General features: G+C 43.8%; 1 protein-coding gene across 1 annotated transcript in view; it reads left to right on the top strand.

Moving 5' to 3' along the window:
• Nucleotides 1-8,217: 8,217 nt before the first annotated feature.
• Nucleotides 8,218-23,649, top strand: part of ALCAM (activated leukocyte cell adhesion molecule) — a 93,402-nt gene continuing 77,970 nt past the window's right edge. The window contains exon 1 of the mRNA XM_034060071.1: nt 8,218-8,442. Within this exon, the coding sequence (XP_033915962.1) occupies nt 8,358-8,442 (85 nt within the window). The 5' untranslated portion in view covers nt 8,218-8,357. The remainder of the gene's footprint in view (nt 8,443-23,649) is intronic.

The raw sequence follows: 23,649 nt of genomic DNA, 5'->3' as shown, positions 1-23,649 counted from the left end.
CTCTCCCTCTGCCAATCTCCAGACAGGCTAGCGTCAAGCAGCTGCCACCAGCAGCTGTGGGCATTCAGCACCTCTGAAAATTAGCTGCAGGGTATCTTAAGTCTGGTATTCCAAAAGTGGTGAATCATCAATTAGAAGCTGCAGTTGAAAACATAGCTGTAGTTATTGAATTTTTCATAAGAACTACTACAGTTTAAAGCCTTGTAGCAGATGAAAATAAGTAGGAAAAAATCCAAAGGATTGCTGTACCCACTTGAAAAGGAGAATTCATATGAATGATACTCACTGTAATTGTTTCAAGTAACATCTTAAAAGTGATGTTGATAATTCTGAAATAATAAATAAGATTGGTAAATTACCAGTTAAGTGAAGCTACAGCACAAGGTCAGCAGCTGGTGTGGCATCAAACTAAACAGCAAAATGAACAAATCTGTTGGCTTCAGGTTTGTGAAACTTACTGGGAGTTTGGCAGAAAAAGCTGAACATCAGTAGTATTTAAATTGGGATTGGAAATGCCTGGGGAAAAGGAAACAGAAATCTGAAAACTGAAATGCCTCATATACCCAATTTCACCTTACAGTTTCTTACCCAAAATCCCACATGCTTATCACATATTTGACAGCCAAGATATCTGATTCTACTCTATAACACAGTTTAAACAGATAGTGAGACATAGCCCTCATTTCTAAATCGGTATTGGTACTTAATTTGGTGCCAGATACCATCAAGAGTATTGCTAGAGTCCTATCGCATATCACAAACAGTGCCATGTGAGCTGTAAATCAAGAGCTCCAGGTCTAGGAAACCCCCTTTCCTCCAATCAAGCTTTGTAAATAAGAACTATTTAAGGCTCCAGAGTCAGTGGGACAATATCCAAATCAGTTCATGTTACTGAGCTGTCCTAAAGATCCATGACTCTTCTAAAAACTTCATGGATGCATCCACATTAGTGGTTCACTTTGGACTGGTTTTAGAGCTAATATCCTCATTGTCCACAGTTAGCAAGCTTGCACATCATGAGCTAGTCTGCGAGTGCTGAAAGTGCATTTCTTTTGGATGAAGCTAAACCAGGAGACATGGTCTAGTAGCGCTTCAAATGCACTGGGCTCAGAGCATGGGGCCTGTCTAGAGCTAGTTTGAAGTAAAAGCTTTCTGAAATGCAGCTAGTGCAGGTATCAGTTCCTAAGCACCAGCCACTTCTGTCTCCAGATCTTCTCTTTTTGGCCTGCATTACTTGATAATGTAGATATAGCTTATCTATCCATCTGCATTGCTGGCTGGAGATTGCCTGTGGGCCAGGCTGCCTGTAATTCCTACACTGCCTGGCTGCATGCAGCATCCAGACCCTTCTAAGAATGGTTTGCTTCTGCAGGGTTTGCAGAGGATAAAACAAGCTTTGCAATAGAACTTTCCTTGAGCCCACTTTGGATACAAGGCAAGCTGGGGTTTGAAAGGCAACAAATTTAAGACTGTGAGTCTTTGTTCCATCTTCATATGGATTTTCACCAAGTTTTTAGGAAGGAATTGTCCTGCATATATTTTTCCTCCAAAGCCCAGTTTCTTCCATTTCCATCTTCTTCTTGGAAATAGTGTTTTGCATTGACCCATAGATTTTTGTGGTCCTAGAAATGCTGGAGCACTCTGCATTAATGAAAACTTGAATGTCTGCGGCAAACCTCACCAGTTCTAAAACCAAGTGTCCATATGGTGTTCTAAAAAAGCCCATATTGTTTTTCTATGTCAGAACCAGCATGTAGAATCCACAGAAGGCATCCAGTCAGTGGCTTAAGGTTGTTGCAAGTCCTTAGTAAGCAAAGACTACTACAATTGGCTGTGTAGCAATTCCTCCTCTCTGGTCTTTATTTGCAGGCAGAGGAAGGTACCTCTCATGCCTGTCACCAGGAATAAAGAGCTTCACACTTCACATTCTACTGTTGTGGGTGTACAAGGTCTCTGTAGGGTAGCAGAGATGATGATTGTGGTGGTTGTGTTGCAGACTCAGTGCATCTGCTGAACTTCTATTTCTTTTAGGACGTTAGGTCTTGGTTTCCTTGGGGTTTTCTTTCTTAAGATGGTTGCATTAACAGACTTCTCCTAGCAGCCCATGGATGTTAATATTTCAGCGTTTACTCGCATATCCCAACTGATTGCCAAAAAAGTAGTATTTAGCAGTACACTTCATTTACTGCAATGAATTAAAGTAGTATTATCTCAGAATAAATACATTATGGCTCTCATGCATGATAGGATATTTAGTAAAGAACCAGGGGCTAGAAAGAAAGTAAAGAAAAAAGAAAGAGAAGAAACCAGTAGCCATAGACCCCCGTAAGCCAGACTGATGCCACAAAAGGATCATCTAATGCAGTGGAGTCATGCCAGCTGTCAAAAACTCATCTGAGTAGTCAGCGACCTAGAGTATGATCTGCTCCCTTGTCAAGTTTGTGAAGTTAGGGCACTGCCTCGCATTCCCTCTGCCTACATCCATTGTAATAAATTTGGATTGCGTGTCAATTACTGCAATTTATGACTACCCATCTCTCCACTGTGAATATGTATGTGATCTTAATTTAAGGCTTCCTTACTGTACAATATTTCTTATCAGTTCTCTTTTAACCAGCATTGAGATAACTGCCATTTTACACACTTCTAATATCTTCTCTTTTCAAGGTCATCAGTTTCGCGACATTGCTGAAAATGAAGTAGAACTTATGGTTCTGTTTAATCAAATTTCATGCTCTGTTGCCTCCTTCTTATGCCCTCTGTGCTAATTGATCAAGTTTTCAATTAAAGTCCTCCATCTTTGTTTTAATTCTTTGTTAAGGTTTTTATCCCATTACATGGTTTCATGAAATCTAAGCTGTTACAAGTGCAAACTGTGTCTGCCTTTCCAACTGTCTAGTTGCAATGATTTAGCTGTTTAGTTCTTCTCATTTCCCCTTTCTGATTATTAAAACCCTCAGTGGATTTAGACTTGAAGTCCAAAACTTTGTTTCACCCATCAGGAGACATTAGTTTCCCTCACAAATTGTCATGGCTAAAACATCTCTGTGTACCTCAGCACCTTACAGCCATCTTGTTCAGCCACAATTAAGCAAATTGCTGTTCCTAAAGAAATACTGAAATGACTCTCACTAATAAATGGGGCAGTGTCAGGCATGTGTGGAAAGCAAAGCCTTATGGAGAGGTTTTCCTAATGAGCAGTGATTCTGTTTTCATTCTTTTTTTGTGTTTATGTGGATCAAGTAAATATTAATATGGCAAATACATATTGGTGCACGGGGTTGATTACTCATTCTGCAGTTTATAACCCTGTGTTGCAGCCTCTAAGTAGCACTGTATCAAATGTGTTTTGAAATCCACCAACATGGTCATTTTTTAAAATCAAATAATCTTTGAATGTGATTGTTCTTTAAAAGGCCAAAAGAATGTGCTCCAGAATGCAGATAAACACTTGTTGTTTCTCAGGGAGGCTTTGTTCAATTAGGGACAGTTGTTAATTCTAAAAAGTGGGTTTTTTATTTCAGTTCTGGTACTTTCAACTCTGCTGAAAATAGACCAGATCATTCCTTGAAGGAATGGCAGTGACTGTCAGAAGTCTCAGAAGGTTTGTGATTTAGAGTCTTTGCAGTATGAAAAATCTCACTTTATGATAATCTTCTAATAAAGCGTGAAAGCCTATAAAACATTTTCCATTTCCCTGTTTAAGATGCAAAATCAGATTTGCCTTCCAACCTCAGTTATCTGAATGTTAAAACAGAGCCAGTGTGTCAGCAGGTGACTGTAGCAGACCAATTCCACTGGTATGTTTTTGCATGCTGTTTTAGTATAAAACCCTGTAATTCTTAAATTTTTTGCCCCATGTTGTGTTGAAGAGCATGCTACAAAGCTCTGTGCTTTGGAAATCTCTTTATCATGCTGAACATTCGGGCAGTCACCAGGAGAAAGCCTCGTGTCGGTGGTACTTGAGCCATGGGACTCCCTTAGTATGAGGTGAGATCCTGCTTCCATTGCAGGGCATGCCAGAATTCCTGCTGATGTCAAGATTTCATTCTTCCAGCCAAGATGAAATAATTCATAGATGATAACTTCCTCTGTGGCACCAAACTCTGCCAGGGATCCATTGGGTTTCTTTGGGCAAGTCCACTGATCACAATAAACACTACAAGTATCTATATCAGCATAAATGCCTGTATTTGTAAAGACCATCTTCAGACCTCTGAGGCATTTTTTAAGGGATGGTAAAATTCAGCTAGCTTGCATCTGTATTTTGACAGTAGTCAAGTACTGAATGCCTGAGGAAGATATAATAACAGGGCAAGTATACAATGGTGCTTCCCTGGCATATTGCCTCAGCTTTCAACAATCCACAGTGTAGCAAATTCCTTGGTTATAAATGGTATTTCTGGGTTTGTCAGCCTTGGTGCTCTTACTTCCATTAATTGTCCTGTTACTCTTTGAACTGTTAAGAATGAACAGTATTTATTATAATCTCGGGCAAGGAAATTCTCAGTTTAACTATTCTGCTTGAAAAAGTACCTTCTTAATCCAATTATTTTTACTTTGGACACTATTCATTAGTGTATATATTCTATATTGTATATTGCCTTTCTCATCCTAGTACAGCCTTTCTGACCAGAAATCCAGGACAGTGTTGAGCTATAGGCAGACCATGGGTTTATACAAAGGCATAATTACATTTGCAGCTTGGTTGTTTTCTTACTGGTAATTCCTAGCATTCTGTGTCTTTTTCTCGGGCCAACTGATGTTTTCATGGAACCAGCTGCTGTAATTGGGAATTCTCATTCCACAGACACAGCTGCTAATGCAGAACGCACCCTTGCACACACCAAGTTAGGTTGTGTCTCTCAGGTGCACCACTGGATGCTTACCAACACTGCTGCCTTTCTCTGCTGTTGTGCCATCTTTCTGTATGTCAGTACACTATCCTTTTACTTCCACTCTTCAGAGTAATTCAGCATTAACAGATTTATCCTCTCACTCTTCCCTCATTTTCCTGGGACATTTTTGAATATGCTTATTAAAAGCCTTTTGAGAGGAACCTTGTTGAAACCTTTTTGAAAGTTCTTTCACTGTGATGTGAAAAGCCCTTGAAAAGGCTTGCACCTTCCGTGTGCAGTGCCTACAAGTGGAACCACCTCAAATGCTCTTTCACTTCTGCTCACAACAATATAGGTCAATAATGCCCCTCTTTGCAAACTATTTTAAGGGTTTGAGGAGTAAAGATCATATAAGTGCTAGCTGTTGGTATTTCTTAATTTAGCCATTTCAATAATGTCTTATGTGGTGAATGCTTGAAGGAAGCCGTAGGAAGCGCACGAGCTGTTCTTTAATTGTATCTGGCAGCCATAATAATTAATAATTATAAAGCAAACATTGTCTGCATTTGAAGTATGCAACTACTACAGTGAAAGAAGATTATAATGTCACTTTGCTTTTAAAAATCCCTCAAAGCCATTATGGTCTTTGATAAGCATATTCTGGAGTGTATTTTCTTATGCAAGTGGGCAATTCAAGAAGCACAGAGATGAATACACTGCAGTGCATGTTTAAATCAAGATTAAAATATATTCAAAGACAATTCAAATTATTACTAAAGTTAGTGAAGTAAATTCCCGTATCCTTCCCATGATTATTCCACACTGCTGAGCTTGCAAGAGAAAGATTAGAAAGAGCGATTCTACATCCCCACAAATATAGAACATGCCAATAAATCGCTTTCATTGAATATTTCATTATTTTAAGAGAATCTGTTTGTGTTCTGTCTGGACACTGTGAGCCACAACACATAATAAATTGTAAACCCATTTTGTCTCTGGACACTATTGATTTAAATAGCATTTATTCACATTGGATTGCTTTAAGAAGAACTTACTCAGTTGTAACACCAAGTGCCATGCACACCAGTGACTTTCTATGTGGGCAAAAATACATTGCCAACAGTGGTTGCCAGCATGAGATTCCATCCCTCTTCACCTGTCCCCAGTCTCAGTATTACAAATGGTTGAACTGATAATGAAGATGAGACAAACCCCTGAGAACACTTCCGAGAGTACATTTGTCAAGCAGAATTTTAGTCAAACCCTTTCATGCAGGACCTAATGAGTATGCAGGGACCTGATGCTTTAACAAAACACCCAACAGTATTCATGCTTCTCCTGTGTCTGCAAACCTATCAGTACGTTTTTCTATGCAATAGGAAACACAGACACCCCCATCTTGTTTTCCAGCAATGGTAGCTCATAGTCTAATTAAGCTTTAGATTTTGCAGGCAGGAAAAATCCATGCATTCCTAAATTCACCCTCATTCACCTCACATTCATTTCCAGAAAAGCCATGTCTGAGATGCTGGTAGATGGGTAGGCACTAGAAGGCTTTTTACAGTTCTGAATGAATGGCGCAGCTGGTGTTGTCAGTTCAGTTTAGATGGTTTTAGAATACCTGAGATTCCCTGGGGGAAGTTGTTTTGCAGCTCAGTGGGCTTGGCAGGAGCAGCAGTCCTGCCCAGGTTGCCAAATTCCTTCCTTTTGCTTACTTCATGGGGAAAGGGATGCTCGTGTGAGGAGCAGCATTTGATCTTTCCCCTTACTGCCTAGGTAAGTAAAAGGACTTAGTAAAATAGAGAGCAGGTGATTAATTAGAGGCCCTTTCTAATAACACTTCCTGAGGATGCCACGAATATCACCGTTACACATGGGCTTCTCCCAGAATTTAGGTCTACCGACCCATAGACACCACCTGCATTTCTCATACTAAAACCTGCAAGTTTGTATCGACAGCTTAGTCTTGACTTTGAACCCCCCGTGTGGCAATAATAGTGGGATGCAATAGGATAAAGATGGCCGATGCCCACTGGTGGTGTGCGTGGGTTTGCCCTTGCTGCTGCACACAGAACAAGAACATAGAGAGAAATGTGCTGAGAAAACACAGGATGACAGAGCTCTGCTGGCCAGTCAGCCTAGAAAGTAAAGTATTATAAAAGTGGATTGCATAGCAGGCTTTACACAGTAAGAAAGCGAATAATAAAAATAATGATGTGGAAGCCCAGAAGGATGTTTTGAACTGAAGGTGATGCTTTAGATTTAAGGTTCTAAAACCAAAATATCCTCACCCCACTTTACAGAAAACAAGCACTCTATGTGAGGAATAAATACACAGGCTGTGTTATCCTAAGCCTAGCCTGTACTATGGTAATGTTTAGGTATTCTTAGTTGCTGGCCATCATGTATTGTTTTTTCCTTTTTTGAGAGTAGCCAATGTATTTGCAGAGCAGACAAGTTTGTCTTTGATTTCCAGGAGTTTTGGGGAAGTTCACATCATCACATGGTGAAGTGAGATAAAGCACTTGACACTTCACATTTCACTATGGAAAATTCCTCTGCAGAGACCACATGATGTGCACTGCTCGTAGTTTCAGATGTTGCTCATTAGGCTTACTTCACATGACAGTGTGGGCTGCACGTTGATCATACTGGACTGTTAGCTGAGCAGCTTGCTGTGTGAGTTCAGGGTGCTTGTTTCCCTCTGTGAAACAGCACCGCTTACTCAGACCAAAACAAGAATGAAGCTGTGCGCGTAAGAAAGCCGTTTCTGGATTACATTACTTCGAAGGGGAATCTGCGATCTTTAGAGCAGCCAACTTCCACAGGTGACGAGCCCTCGTTTCCTCTTCAGCGCAGGTGTGACAAAGTGTTGTAATCTCCTTGCCTGTACCCAATCATCTGCTACATCAGTTAAAACAGGTGAAGCTAATTATTAATTATCACTGGCTCCTTTTTAATTCTCCACTGCGGCTGGGGCGAGGGATAACATAGGACCCGTCACGTTTCTAAACGCACAACAGAACGCGCATTTTAAGTATTACCAGTTTTAGCTTTCGGTTTGAAATCCTGGCGTCCTACACGCACTCTGAGAGCAGGACTCGGACAGAAGCCCATGCAGCGAGCGGATGCAACGAGCGGTAATGAAGCGGGCCCCGGGGCAACGGCTCCTCCCCGGGCCAGGCAGGACCCGCGTCCCCGGCACCGACAGCCAGGCTGCGCCCGTGCCTTCCCCAGGCTCTTCCCCGCGGCTCTCGTTCCTCCTCCCCGCTGGACGGCAGGGGCGGGCGCACAGGGGGCCGGGCTGAGCCGGCTCCTCCTCTGCTCCGTAGCTCTCAGTCCTGGAGCGCCGCTCGGCTGCCAGACGGAAGCCGCCACCTGCTCCGGTGCAGAGCAGCTCCGAGGGAGAGCAGCCGCCCCGCCGCCAGCCCCGGGACGTTACCGCTGGGGAGGACGAGAAGCGTCCGCTCCGCTCGGCTGGAGCAGGAGCCCCCCTCGGGACAGCCCCGCAGCGGGAGGATGGAGCCCCCCGCCGCCGCCTGCGCCTCCTGCCTCCGCCGTCCGCTGCTCTGCCTGCTGCTCGCAGCCCTCTGCCTGCCGCCAGGTGAGCGCCCGTCCGCGGCAGGGAGCGACCGCACCGTCCTGGCCATAAGGAACTGGACGGAGGGGCGGTTGGGGCTGCAGCGGTTGGTGCGGAGCCGCTCGGCCCCCCCCCCCCCCCGTTCGCCTTTCCGTTCTCCGGAGCGCCCCGACACCGATCTCGGGGTCTGCTCGCAGCCATGCTCCGGGGTCCGCCCCGATGCCGGTGCCCTCGCTATCCCGTTTCGCCCCGGCAGGGAGCGGGCTGGGGTTGGTGTTCTGTGTCCCCGCTGCCGGCCCTGGGGAGTGCGGAGCGGGCTTGTGCCGCTTCTCCGGAGGGCAAGGCAGGAGCTGCCCCGGTGATGATGGGGCTGCGGGAGGGCTGTCGCCTGTTCCCGTGGGCAGCGCGGAGGGGTCCCGCCGGGGCGTTGCCAGGAGCTGCCCCCGATGCGGAGAGAGCCGTGGCTCGCTGCGGCTCCGGTTTCCCGTTCGGTGTGAGCCGCACGTCTCCGCAGAGAGCCCCCGGCAACTTCGGCCCTTCAGCCGCGGCTCCGCTCCGTGCCGACGGCGCTGCGTGCGGGCGAGGAGCGGCCCCGCCGCCGGGTCCCCTCGTCCTCCCCGCTCCGTGCGCCGGGTCGGGATCGCGTGGGTCACTTCCCTCTAGCCCCCCGTTCCGTCAGTGGTCCCTTGGGGCGGTAGGGCAGTGGGGAAGCGCAGGCAGTGCTCAGCACCCTGATTGTCTTGGGGCTGTTTTGGCCGTGAGGTGTTCGTAGGCTTTATTGTGTAAATATTTAGAGTGCAAGCGAAGTCTGAGGGAGAAGCTGTGAAGTGAGGAGCTCCGCATTCAGCGCGGGGAACGGCTCGTTACTCTTGTAGAAAGAGCGTCAGCCTGTGGTCGCGTTCTGTACTGCTTTAAGGAACGGCTTTGCCTTTACGTGCCTGCCTTTGCAACCGGGAAGGGTTTGCAGAAGTGTTGGAGTCGGTGCGTTTTCACTCCTGGCCTGTGCCTCATGATTACGGGCTCTCCACTTAACCATTTACATGCAGCGTGTTCTCATTGGCATGAAAGATAACTACAGACCTTTTTCACTAGATGTGTTTCTGTTCGTTTTGTGCAAGCTCTAGTTAAGTAGGAACTAGGTCCAGCAATAAGGTAGGGTTGCTGAAGCTTTAATTTCAATTAGACAAGTCAAAACGCTCCAAACAGAAGGAAAAGCAATATTGGAATCGTAAGCAGCATGCGAGGCTGTTTTGCTAGGCTTTTTCTTTGGTAAATGCAGTCACCGTAGGACATAAACCGTACCTGACTTGGTGGCAGAGCTTACAGATGATGCTGGTTTTTGTGATGCAGAAAAAGTCTTCAGGAAAGATAGTTAATTTTATGCAATCTTGAAGCCATGTGAAACATCAGGAGAGAACCACCTCAGCTTCTGAGGAGCAGGAGTTGGCTCCTGGGGAGAGATTGGTCTCAGTAAATGTGAATTGATCTCGCTGATTGTGCTACTGTCTACGTTTTCCCATTGAGGGGAACTTGAAACCGTAAAGTATTAAATCTGAAGGGTTGTGTTGATGCAGGTGTATAAAAAGGTAGGACTTGCCCAAATATGATCTAAATAGATTGGAGGTAAAGCCATTTACCTCTCTCTTTCTGTTCTTCATTTGTTTTTTGTCCTCTCAAGGAGAAGCTCAGGCTGTATAGGCAGATACATATGGGGAGAAACCAGCCCCACCTCAGCTTAGAAACTCCCTGTACTGCTGGAAATGCCTGGAAAACCTGGTATAACATTTAAGCCTCTAGTTCTGTTTCTTCTGGGGAATATAGAGGATCCTTAAACATAAAAATATGTATAAAAGATTTTACTATATACTTCACATTTATTTCTGCTTGATATTTCTGCTGGTTTAGATAGCTAATTTGCTGTTATCTACAACAAATTCAGGATCTATTACTTCAGGTGCTTGGCTTTTGGGAGTTTCCTTTCAGGCTTGCATATAGAAAGCAATAGATAAGGTATTAAGAGCATATTAAAAGCTGATGTGCATCAGGTGTAGATATGTCCAGCAGTATTCAAGCAGACTGGTGATTGGGAGTTTCTTCACAGAATAACTTGGCTAGGAATATACCCATTTAAAAAAGGAGGGGGTCCAAGCCTGCCTTTGGTGTGGGGGGACTACCTTTAAGTTGGGTTAAACGAGAACACCAATTAAAGTCTTACACTGATCTAGAGGAAATATTCTGTATGTGAAAAGAAAGTCAACTCTTAATCAGGAACTAATCATGATCTTTGTAACTTCCCCCTAATTCTGGTGAAGTATAACTGTGAAGCTCAGTCTCTCATACTATGTTTTATTACATTATTACTACAGACTTGTTACATATTGCTACATTGCGTACGGGTAGGGAGGCTGTAATGTGTAGTCTTCTTATCCACATGAGGCTGTGCTCTCACTCTGGAGCGTGCTTTTTGGTGGTTTTATTTTACTGGTTGTCGTGGTTTAAACCAAGTCCCCCAACTCCTGGAGAGTTAGGAAGGAGAATCCAAGGAATGTAGCCCCCACGGATTGAGATAAGAACGGTTTAATTGCTAAGGCATAACACAATAATAATGATACAGCCAATAACAAGTGAAAAGAATACAACACCCCACCAGCCACCAATCCATAACTCACTCCACCCTGCCCGGCCGAGCACCGCATGCTATTTCTCTACCCCTCCAGCCCTCTCTTTCCCAGTATGCATCCTGGGCATCACGTGCTATGGTATGGAATACCTCATCGGCTAGCCTGGGTCAGGTATCCTGTCTCTCCTTCCTCCCGGACTCCCCTCCTCCACCTGGTTGGAAAAAACCTTGAACAAAAACACCCTCAAAACATGCTCAAACCATGACATTATCCACCCCTTATTCCATACCATTCACGTCATGCCCAGATCCCACATTTTCAATACACTATCACTCTTAAGTCCACCCCTTGATCATGAGACATCTCTGGAATGATGGCCTGAAGTATCTGGGCCCACCAGGCTCAATATCATTCACCATCACCTTCAGCAGTTCTACAGCTTGCTGCTGGGGACTCCATACAGCTGCCTTCCACTTCCAGTGCTTCCAAAGCACTGGAGGGGCCCAGTGGATCAGATACTTGGCCATACTGTCCCACATGCCCTGCCACTCATGACTGTCCAGTCTTGGGGACAGTCTCCTGGTGCTCCTATGTACTTGTCTAACCTTAGACAAGAGCCAAACCTGACTCTGCTTAACTTTTGCGACTGGGGCTGATGTAGCTGCCCTGCTTGCCAGTTCTCCCACCACCAGCTTCTCTTCTCCTGAGTCCGGATCTTCCTTCTCTGCCTTGCTGGGAAGTGCTGCATGGTCTCCTGTATCCTGCTGGGGGTTGGCGGGTGACTTCCGGGGGACACCCTCGGCCGTCGGGGGGTCGGGAACGGCCGTGGGACTCACCTCCCCCACTGCCTGATCCTGCTGCTCAGCTACCGCCCTGCTCTGCTCCTCCCCCGCCTGCTCCCGCTGCTCTGCCACAGCCGTTTGGCTCCCTGTGCCGCTCTCCCTGGCAGCCTCAGCTGCCGGCAGCTCCCAGGGCCGCTTCTTCCTGGCTTCACGCAGCTCCACGCAGACGACGACGAGGATAAGGACAAGGACGGCGAAGAGCAGCAGGACGGCCTGGTACAAGTCCAAGTCCATGGCCACGTCCATCCCCCCCTGCTGCTGGAGCCCCACTGTATTACAAGCCTCTGACACAAAGTACAGTGAAACAAAAACCCTAGTCCAAGCCCCATGATCGACAAACACAAACACATCCAATCCATACACAAAGTACCCGGCAAAATCCCAAAACCGTGAGATCCAAAGAAAAACCTCTAAGAGCCAATAAATCAGCATTGTGACAAGAGACCATAAATCCGCTCAGATCTGTTCTTATCTCAAACCCTCGGGCCCCACATTGGGCGCCAAAAATGTCGTGGTTTAAACCAAGTCCCCCAACTCCTGGAGAGTTAGGAAGGAGAATCCAAGGAATGTAGCCCCCACGGATTGAGATAAGAACGGTTTAATAGCTAAGGTATAACACAATAATAATGATACAGCCAATAACAAGTGAAAAGAATACAACACCCCACCAGCCACCAATCCATAACTCACTCCACCCTGCCCGGCCGAGCACCGCATGCTATTTCTCTACCCCTCCAGCCCTCTCTTTCCCAGTATGCATCCTGGGCATCATGTGCTATGGTATGGAATACCTCATTGCCTAGCCTGGGTCAGGTGTCCTGTGTCTCCTTCCTCCCGGACTCCCCTCCTCCACCTGGCTGGAAAAAACCTTGAACAAAAACACCCTTAAAACATGCTCAAACCATGACACTGGTATATATGGTGTGACATTGATCTAGGAAAGCTGGGTTTCTGTGTTAAGATCTGAAATTTACATGTGTTTTCTGAAACTGAAGTCGGGAAACAGTTGAACCATGTACCTATGTTCCAACACCCTGTGTGTCTGTGGCCCAGTACATAGGTAGCAAAGGCAGACTAATTTTTAGGTGGGTTATAAATTGTCAAGTCGTTTGCTTTGAGAAGTGCTCAATATGTTTAAAACCAATCTTGTTTGCTTTTTCTTTGGGCATGAATATGCTGGAAAAGTCTCTTAACATGAATTATCTTTCTTGTACTCTGCTGGCTTTCTAGCACCTCTCGTAAGGCAGAGGGCAATAACAGAAATCATTCAGTCTCTGAAGTTTCAGCCCATTGATTTTTACTGGAGAAAATATATGTTATGTTCAGTAAATAAATATCTCTATCATAAGTCATATTTAATTCCAAGATGTCTTATCTCCACTTTGCAACCTATGTTAGAGTAACACCCATCCTTACAGTACCATCCACTCTCCTTCCTGAAAGTAACCTACGATGCTCATGGGTAAATCCCAGGGTAAATAGTTCCAACTGTCTTTGTAGTGAGATTTAACCTGTTTGGCTTATTTCTGGCCTAAAGTTTCAGGGAACAGAATCTCTCTGAGTATTTATGCAAGATGATGCATGACAGAGAAAAGAAAGAAAATAACATTGTTTTACGTAATCCAAATTACATCTGTGTTATCAGAATGAAACTACTGTTTTTACACATCTCCTACCTCTCTAGTGTGTTTTATGCTGCTAAGCTGTAAGTGCTCACTGCAGATATCCATGTCATACCTGATTACATATGGTGCATAAGGATCTCATATCAAAAGAGGCATTATTGTAGTGTCAATAGCTTCAGTGTGTTGGCTGGTCATACATCACATCACCACAGGCTTTCTGGAGAAAGGTAGCCCTTTCTGTAGGGCTACCACAGGGACTTCCCAAAGAGTATTTTTTGACAGTGGTTTTGGACTGGTTGAGTGAAACAAAAGCACATTGCTGAATAGGAAACCAGCTATAGAGGAGCCAGGCCTGTCTGTACATACTGTGAGCCTATTAATGCTTGAGACACAGAATGGACTTCGTACGAGCTATAATTTGTAATTGGATCTAGATGATCAATGTTCAGTTTCCTCTTTATGTGGCCTGTGCTATGCATAAGCATGACGGTCAGATATAAGTTGGCTCAGGGTCTGGTCTGCAGTGCTTGTTCCACTGGGGTTTCACACATTTATGTTACCATGATGATTGTGGAAACTGGTTTGTTTTGTTTGTTAGGTTTTTGTTTTCACACAACCAATAGTATAGCTGTGTGCAGACTGATACAGGGCTAGAGTGTTGAGAGAGATTGCCTTATCTAAACCCCATAGTCTTCAGGCTCTGTATTCAGTGCTCCTCAGGGTTCTTCTGGATTGGCTGGGGTCTTTCTTTTTCCTCCGGTAACACAGTCATCTTTTCATTAGAAAGTGAATGTAAGAGAATTGAGGACCTGTTGCCATGTGCTGATTCCTCTTGAGCTCCTCTGCTTTCAAGAAAAACAGTTCTGCTTCCATGCACCGATGCTCAAATGAGACTCTTCAAGAACTGTAAATGCTGTAGGGTGATAATTAGAATTGAATTGAACAGAACGTGATGTTTTCCAGGAAAACCCTGAGGGTTGACAGCTCCCCTTGATTTGCAGTTGTTGAGCCTTCTTTGACCTACATGTTCTGCATCTTTTCTTTAATAAGAGCAGGATGGATATTAAAGGAGGCTGTACATTCCTGTCTTAAATATGCTTGAAAATGAATCTTTTAAAGAGGAGGTTGTGGTACAACTGATATGCTGACACTGCACTACTGGCAGTGATCCGAACAAGTTTTTTCCCTTTATTTCCCAGTTTTGTTTTGCCTTTCTTCTTCCCATGGTGTTTTATTGAGGATGGCTTGGATCATAGTTGCTCCTACACCAGTGGATATTAGTCTGATCCTCCGAAGTGGTGGCTGGCTCTTCTGAGGACTATCTGTGTCATTTAAGATGGAATTGCCTTTCTTCTCATCCATATAGGTCTCTAGAAAGGCAAATAAATATTTAGTTACTAAAACAACTGCTGTTTCTATTGAACTGGTACTTTTGTTGTTGATAAGAAACATGCCTCTTCTGGGACGTAGAAACAGAGAGAGAGGGATAAAACAGTGGAGAGAGTGAGAGAGAACGCCTGCAGCTTTAGGGTATGATTTTTAGAGGTTATCAGGGGTTAGAGCAGTTCTGTAATGTTTGGTTAGAAAGCGTTTCAAGTGCTTTCAGTAGCAATGGAAATACTAAGCTGTTCCCTTGATAAGAAGCAAAAAGTGCATTTGTGATTTAATGAGTGATTTGGCAGTCTATATATCCAAATCATCTGCTTTCAGTTAAGTTTTACTCTGCATGGTTAACCCCTTACTGGTTTCTGCTGTGGCAGCCCCATCTGTAGAACCTCCTGGCATCGTTAAGCATGGGTATTTGTTGCAGCAACTTAGGTCCTGAGGGAGAGCACTCAAACAGCAGCCAGATTTTAAACATCACCTCAGGTCTCATGGACAGAAGTCCCCAGGGCTGGAGCCCTGGCAGGGGAGAGACATTTTGGCATGTGTCAGCTCTGTACTGCGGTGGTCCCCTTCCCTTGGCTGGTGCTCACATAGTGTTACCTGGTGGGTGCATCCCAGCTGGCTGGGCTGGAAGGCTTTGGGTTTTTAACTGAACATTGATTCTGACCACAGTTGGCATCCTTTAAACTTGAAGTGATATTGGCAGCTAATTCAATAGAGGGAGCTCCACTACCTTTCTGCTGAAGCAGTGTGTCTGATTTTCCCAGACATCTGGCTTCAGCTTAAAACTTACATTAAAATTCTTTGTTTCTTTGCAGTATTCTGTGGTGCCAGGCTTTGTTTCTGAAGGCATCTTACTTTCATCACAGGCTTCTTGTTGCATGAAGGAGAAGGAAGGGCAAATCTGAATCACATAATAGACCAACCCCAAAAGATGACTCAATTAGAGATGCTTCCCTTTTGGAGCAAGGCATTGTGTGTGTTTTAAATGGGTGCGCCACAGAATCAGGTTTTTAAATGACCTTTCCCTGGGTTTCATGAAGAAACTCAAAAAGAATTAGAGTAAAAAGAGGGTACTTTCCAGGGAAGGAATTGGCCAAGTGATGTTGCATGGTAAATAGGGTATAAGCAGGATAAGGGAATGGCTGTACTAGATAGAACTGTTGTGGCAAGAGAAAGGGATGGATTGAGTAAGACCTTTATTTAACAAAAAATGATTATTTCAGCATTTTTTTCAAAGGTGCTAAAGGAAAACTGAAATACGTCCATCATTCTGTAAACAGAGTCTGGGTTCTGGGCTATCTGAAAAGAAAGCCAGTTTAGTTATGTGCTGGTATCCTTTTAACCCATTCTGTGGCTCTAATACAGAAACAGGTACATACAGAAAGCTGGTAACAGGTCCTTACAGCAAGCTAGGGCTTTACATTTTCTTTGGATCCTTTACTTGACTGGAATTACTTTACTTGATGATCTTTACTGGATCATCAGACTGGTTTTAAACCAATTATGAAGCCCCATTAAGGACCATCCCTACTTAAAAAAACCCTTTGAATTGAGTCACTTTCAATGAAGCTTGTAACGAAGCCCTTCAGTTGGACGAGTCCAGCACAAATGCCATTTATCGTTTGATTTGTGCACAAGTTGTGTATTTTTCAACACCCCCCCAATTTAACTAGAGAAAATAACTGTAGCTGTTTGATAATGAAATAGATGTAGCTTGTGTACAGCTGGAGTTAAATGTGGTATTTTATATGTAATTATATATTTATATTTTTATATATATCATTTATATTATATATAAATTTATATTTATATATCTAAGATTTTGTTCTTTTATGTGAGTTTTGGGGGTTTTTTTGGGGGGGTGTTTTGGGTTGGTTTTGTTTTTTAGAAAGTGGAACAACTTATGTTCCAAGAACGTACTGGTGAGTGAGTTAGCATGCTGCCCAGGAAGAATTGCAAAGGCTCATATTTCAGAAAGGCAAGGGAGTGTTGATGTGATTTGTCTCGGGGGGGGGGGGTATGGTAAATGTTCACATAAAGCTCTGTAACTCGGTAGCTTACAGAGAATACCCAGTTTGGGCTGGGCTTAAAAACAGATGGTTGAATGCAAGTGTGAGGTCTTAATAGTGTTGTGAGATGCATTTCTTTAATTGCAGTTTCTGAATGATTTTGTTGTTGGTTATCTAGAGTATTAGCCTGGGTATTATTCCCTTCTGGTATGGAATGTCATGAAATGCATAAACCAGCATGCATGTAGCAAAAAGAGTTCTGGGATTCATCCAGGTAAAATCATATTTGTTTGTTGGCTTATTCTAGTTGTTTTGGAGAACAGAGTTGAAAATGGCCTTTACCTACAGTGCCATACATGGAATAGACAAAGAAGGATGAAGAATGGAATATTTAGGCAGGATGTGGGGAACTTCAGGGTAGCCATATAACTTCAGTAGAGAGAGGGGTTCTGAATTAATTTCTTTGTTCTTGATACTGCACATCAAGTTGTATAACAAGTGCTTGTGTATGGAGCATAGGGTAAGTAGTATCTTAAAAGTCAGTCATTGACACAGCATTGTGGGATTTGCTTTCTCATACTGGGGAAGTTGAATGCTTCTGACTGCCAACGAAGCGGTGTGCTGACAGCTAGTGATGTAAATCAAGAGAACACTTGCATCTTACTAGTGGCAGTTTGAAAGGTTAGGAAGGGGATAGTTTGTCCAGCTTTAACTCATGACTGAGATCTATGTCAAGTTTGTTTAACCTTATTCCTCAATTCTCAACTACTGCACAACTTACTGCTAATCTTGAGCCCTGCCTTTAGTAATGCAGAGCTTGCTGTGCAGGCAGTTTTATGGTTTGAAGCGGTCACCAATACGTAAACAGTTTACTTTGACCTTCCTCATCACACTACTGTTGAATGATTCAACAGGTTCTGTCTTAGATTTGAAGTCCTAAGTACAGCCTTTACCCTGGAGATTTAACTCCAGTTAATGTGTGGTGCCCCACAGCAGCAAGTTCCTAAGTGCCTGTGTGGATCTCTGATGTTGGTGTGGGGCATTTGAAAGTTTGCCTGCAGGTTTGGTAAGGGTCAGGTTCTGGTATTTCATCCAGACTCAGTGATGTCTGCAGGTCATTTCTTGTCATTGGTTATCGCTTTAAGTACCCTGCAGTGTTAAAGGAAAACTTCTGCACAGCTTCTGGGCAGCAGGGGGTGAGGGACTCCAAAGCTTTTGAAATAGTGGAAAATAAGCAGCATGTTGCAAAGCTGATAACTGTGGATGTGGAAGCAGCAGGTTAACCATTATTTGGTTTAGATTCACAGAATTTATTCTGTGCATCTTAATGTAGAGTTTTCTTGCTTTGTTAGAAAGCTCTTATCTCAAGAGAGCTGTGAGCCCTTGGGTGTCTGCAGCCACAAGGAAGCTGGTGTAGGACCAGGGAAGGCAAGCATTGTGGTCTGCTGTATCAAACTATTGCTATATTATTGATATTGCTAAAATATTGATATTGCTAGTATCAAAATACTGGCTAATATGGGCCAGAAGAGATGTATCATGTGCGCCAGAGAGCCAAAGCAAGGATTGGAGCTGCAGAAATAAGAGTTGGGCTTTCTCAGAGGTCTTGCTGTGGAAGTGGCAATGTCACTGGGTGCTGAGGCACACTGGCTGTGTTAGGCTCTGAAGAGCCTGCTGGCTGTCATCGTCACACAGACAGGGACTTGGAGCACTGCTGCAGCCAGCGTGGCAGCTGATGGCTGTGGCATCACTCTTGGACAGCATACAGCTCCAGAGCCAGAGGTCAGCAACTCTTTGTAATGGTGGGCACCTGTGTTGTCCATGGCAGCTGTTTCCATTCCACTACATAAAAGGGGAAGGGAAGGGTCTGTATTCCTCCAAGCACAAGAAATTCCCTCTGAACTGCTTCAGAGAGTTGCTCACTTACTTTAGGGGTGTCTCATGTTTTCTCCTGCTCTGAATGGTGTGCAAAGCACTCTGCAGGGCACTTCTTAATCGTCACGTACATCTGCAAGTACAGCAGTGATGAGGAAGGATGGCCTTCAGCGTAATCGGTATGCTCACAATCTTTGTCTCTCCTTCCATTGCATCAGTGGCACAGGGCATAGGGGAATGAATAACTCAGTGTGTTCCTTTAATGAATGCTGAATGAGCAAGTGTGAGCTGCCAGAAGAAAAAGGCAGGGTGTTATGAGGGGTGATAGCCACAACTGGAAAGGAGCAGGGACAGCTTAATTCGTTTTATCTGGAATTCATAGTCTGGTTTTATTAGATGTGGGAGTAGTTTTGAAAACTGAAGGTGATGGTTCATCCCAAAAGCATCTTAATTTTTCTGGTCAGAAGTGATTTTAAACTGTTTCTTGAAGTGAGTTACTGTTACAGTTGTATATATGGTTGTTCCTGAGGGCCATGTGGAAGCTTCACATCTGGAAGTTTAGCATAAATATATATAAAATCCTATCCCTCTTGGTATGGTGCCTTGCATTAGATGTACATTCTAATTCACAAAAACCATCATCAATAGGTTGCTGTTTCTTGCTTTTCAACTGATTGCTAGTCTTCATTTGAGGTGTTGTCATCTATAAACAGCGGTGATTGAGAAGCTTTTCATGTAAGTGCGGAAGAGCAGGGTGCTGAGCGTGCTGGGGACTGTGACTCCTCGTGAAGAGGCTCTGTTTGTACAATGGAATAACTATTTTGGACATACTGTACAGCACAGACTTTTCTCCTAACCATAGAAAGGCTGGTGGTGCATAGTCTGCAAGCTCTGTGACAGGTTGGTAAGCTCTACATAGAGCTCAAGGGACCATGTTAATATGAAATGGTAATAGAAGCTTTAAGTTGGAGCATTGCAACAAAAATCTTTCATTTTCTTGCTAAAACCTTCCATAAAGTCTGGATGGGGGTTTTGGTGGGATTTTTTAGTAGTGTTTTTGTTGTTCTGGGTTCTTTCTTTTTCCTTTAAAGCTGGACCATTATCCTATGCTTAGGAAAGGAGGGGAAGGATAAGTAGTAGTTAAAGCAGAAGTTTATCCAGGCTTGCATCAATTCCGGGTGTGAGGTTAAGACTGAAGTCTTCCATCTGCTAATAAAATGCTCAGCTCATCAGTTTCCCATTATCCTCCTCAGTGGCAATTTAAGGAGAGGGAAAAACCCTATAAAGTGTCTTTGATTCCCTGTGCTCAGGGAAGGCTGAGGGTTGAGGGTTGGGTGTATTTGTTCAGTTGTGTGTTTTCTGTTTTGGGTGCTTGGGGTTTTTCTTATTCTGGGTTTTGTTTGGTGGTTGTTTTAATATCATGTAATGAAAGATGAAAATTATAATTGTCTCTGGAGTAAGTGGCACTCTAAGCCAGGCTTCTCACACAGTGACATTTGCAGAGAGAAGGAAACTGTTGTGAATTGGGACTGAAAGAGGCTTGGAAGAGCCCCTTTTCCCTTGGACAAGTCAGCACTCCTGGACTGTTAAGCCAGGGTGAAAGTACCACAGAATGCATTGCATTTAAGATGGTTTGAGTGATTAAAATGTGGTACTCTAGTGGTGAATAAATGATCTTTTATGTTTCTAATGGCATATTGCCTTTGCTTGAGCTACACTTCAGGACAGAGTCAACACTTGGTAATGCTTTAGTTGCAACTGCAAGGCTCGGATGTTTTATATCGTCTGCTGCTGCAATGGATGCACCTTCTTGGTAATTGCTATTGCCAACATGCTGTTTGTGAGTCTGCAATGCTTAACCTTGTACAAGTTACCTTTGCAGCTCTACCAGTATGTTAAAGAGTTCTCCCTGTGTCAGGGTAGCCAAACTGTGCCCTGCAAGGCTCAAAGGGTGGGAATTGCCATGTGATATGATCCTGAGCAGCACACATCCCAGGTCAGAGAGCTCAGGGAGGTCCAGCAGCAGTGATCCCTTTGGGATGCTGTTTTATCCCTGTGCATGAGGATTCACAGTAAAAAAGCTTCTGCTTTTCTACTGCTTTGTTTGCAGAGGAGTCTGAACTTGTCTTTCCAAGACCATTGGAAAGGGGAAAAGACACAAAAAAGGAATGCTGAAACTCTTACCCACTGGTTTTTATTACCATCTGGTGTTTAAGGGAACAAGTGTAAGATCTTCAGTTTAAAGAAAACAAAACAAGGTAATAGAGGCATTTTTATTTGTAAACTGCACTTGAACATCAAAAGATATTTGTAAACATTTCAGGCTGAGAAATAGAAAATGTTGTTTTGCTAGCATTGTTTGGTAAACTGCGCTGTCATTGACTAGTAATGTTTGTGAGCTGTAGGTTTCACAGAGTGAAGGCTTTTGAGGTCAGAATGGTTAAGGAAAGCTAGAGTAATATTGCAAGAGCAGCACTTAGGATCTTTGATGAAGGTGCATAAAGGTTTTATACTTGAAAGTTCATTTTTTGCCCATTGCTCTCTAAGCACATGTTATTGACTGGAGCACACATGAACTAGCTGAAAGAGAAGCTTGCTGTCTGTAACTGATGGTAGGGCCAAAGACATGGGTCAGCATCTCTGCAGGGAGTGGCATGCACAAACAAGGCAGATAGCTTACTTCCAGCATCTTAAACCAGGTATATCCCTAAAGCCTGTGCAGGGAAATAATATGGCAAAATCATGGAAAGGAGTCATTGCAGCGGAGACTGGGGAGGATGGGATGTCATCAGGGAAGGCCTTTAGAAGGATGCTGCCTGCACAGGAGGGGTGGCCCTGTTGGTGGCAAGAGGAGCTTGCCCATGCTGAGGAGGCAGTGGCAGTGCTGTTGGGGGGTTAGAGGAAGGAAGCCAAGGGCCCACTGTTATTTCCTGCCTTGGGAAGACATCGGCTTCCCCACAGGATTTCTCAAAGCTGAAGTGCTCCTACCAAGGGCTTCCATAGCCTGTGCTTGTGCGACTGTCTGGACTGATGCAGCCCAACCTCCCTTCTGCACTCTTGGGTTAGTGTAGATAACATGGAAAGCTGTTCATGCCAATGAGCTTTTATCTTTATTTGGGGGGGGGAGGTGAAAACCCTGTATGTGTTCTTGCAGGAGGTTTGGTGTATGAGGTGATGTGTCAGGGAGAGGATAGTGTACGCTGAGCATAATCACTGGGTCATCTAAATGTCTGGTGCTGTCCTGTTCAGCCATTAGCTGTGTTCTGGAGTACCGTGCACCTTATATTGTGGTCACTTAAGATAGTCAGGGAAGTCAGATCTCTGGAACAAAGCAGCCCATACTCTGACATTTCTGTGGAATTGGTGAAACCACATTCTAACATTGGCTGTTGAATATGAGCACTGTGATAAATGTGGCTCTGTGACCCACTGCTGTGGAATCTGCAGCTGTCGACCATTTTGTAGTGTGAGCCTTTTCATGCTGTGTCAGTGGCTGAAGTGGGGAGCATCAGACTGTGGTGGCTGACAGACACTGTGAGCCTGCAACAGCAGTTGTGCCAAGTCACAAAATCCAGATATTAAGCTAATGTAATGGTTGTAGGCCATGATCCAGCATGTGTTTTAAAACCCAGCTTTGGAATGGTTTGAGTATTTAAATATATTCTTAAAGACTTAACTCTTAAGCTAGAAGTAGGGTCCCTACAGAGGGCCCAAGAGGACATGGTAAGTGATGCTGTAGAGGCTCTCAAGGGGTTGGTCACTGCCTGTGAGTTGTAGCATCTTCCTGCTCCTTGCAGAGGATGTCTGGCTAGCATGGCTTGCAGGGAAGCACTACAGGTAGGGAGTTGATCTAGTTCAGTTGTCCTGAGTATGGTTCAAGTTCACCTTTTCAGCTGACTTTTTTAGCCTCTGTTTTTAAATTGGTTTTTCCACATATAAAATATATGAGAAAGGATATTTGTATTTTGTTTGGTGCTGTCAACAGGGAGCATGCAGCTTACAAAGCTTTCTTGGGTATAATTTTAAATGAAGAAAATGCTTCTGTATAGAGCGAGATTATCTCATCACTTTATTTTTATGATTGTTAATTAAAATGTGAGGAAATCCTTCAGAGCAGATTTGCGGTTTTGGCACTTTTATGAGGCTTAACATGGGAGATCTATTTTTATAGTTATGCCTCTTACTAGTTTTGAGATTAGGGTATATTTAAATGCATGGCTATCAAATTCTGTGATGATTACTTGTTTATTTTGCAGTGTAGACCACTTTAGTTATGGCCCCATTCATGGGTTGTTTGAGTCCCACTTTTCAACAGGATGGTGTAGTGCTTTATTGTTACTGCTATTTAAAATAAACTTGCATACCTTTTTCAGTGCTAGTTTCAGAGAAGCATGTTTTGTTAGATTATGAAGATCAATTTTCATTGGATGGGATGAATAAAATGGATATGGAGGGTCACTGTGACTGACTACAAGAGGCTTAAATAATCAAAACACTGTCTTGACGTAAGTGGACACCTGTAAAGTCTTGGCTTACAGTGCCTAAGATTGTGATAGGGAGCAAGAGCTACAGAAGGCTTACTGGGAGAAACTGGGAGTTATTCAATACCCTGTTCTCTGCAATGGACAGGTACCTCAGTGGAAGACTGAGGGTTTTTAGACATGGTGCTTTCTGTTTGAAGTTGTCTGAAGAAAGAATTGGAGTGAAGATCTGAACAGTGGTAAGAAAAAAATAGGGTTTGTTTTTTTGCCTTGCTCTAACTATGCCTATAATAACATAAATCTTTTAATCATAGGCTCTCCTGTCATCTCAAACAACACCTCAGAGTGTTTGATTGCAGAATATTCCCAGTTTAGGAATAATTAAGGCA

Source organism: Melopsittacus undulatus, chromosome 2, assembly GCF_012275295.1.
Source record: "Melopsittacus undulatus isolate bMelUnd1 chromosome 2, bMelUnd1.mat.Z, whole genome shotgun sequence".
Taxonomy (NCBI): domain Eukaryota; kingdom Metazoa; phylum Chordata; class Aves; order Psittaciformes; family Psittaculidae; genus Melopsittacus; species Melopsittacus undulatus.
Note: the sequence above shows the minus strand (reverse complement) of the source record. Positions and strands in the feature narration are given on the sequence as shown.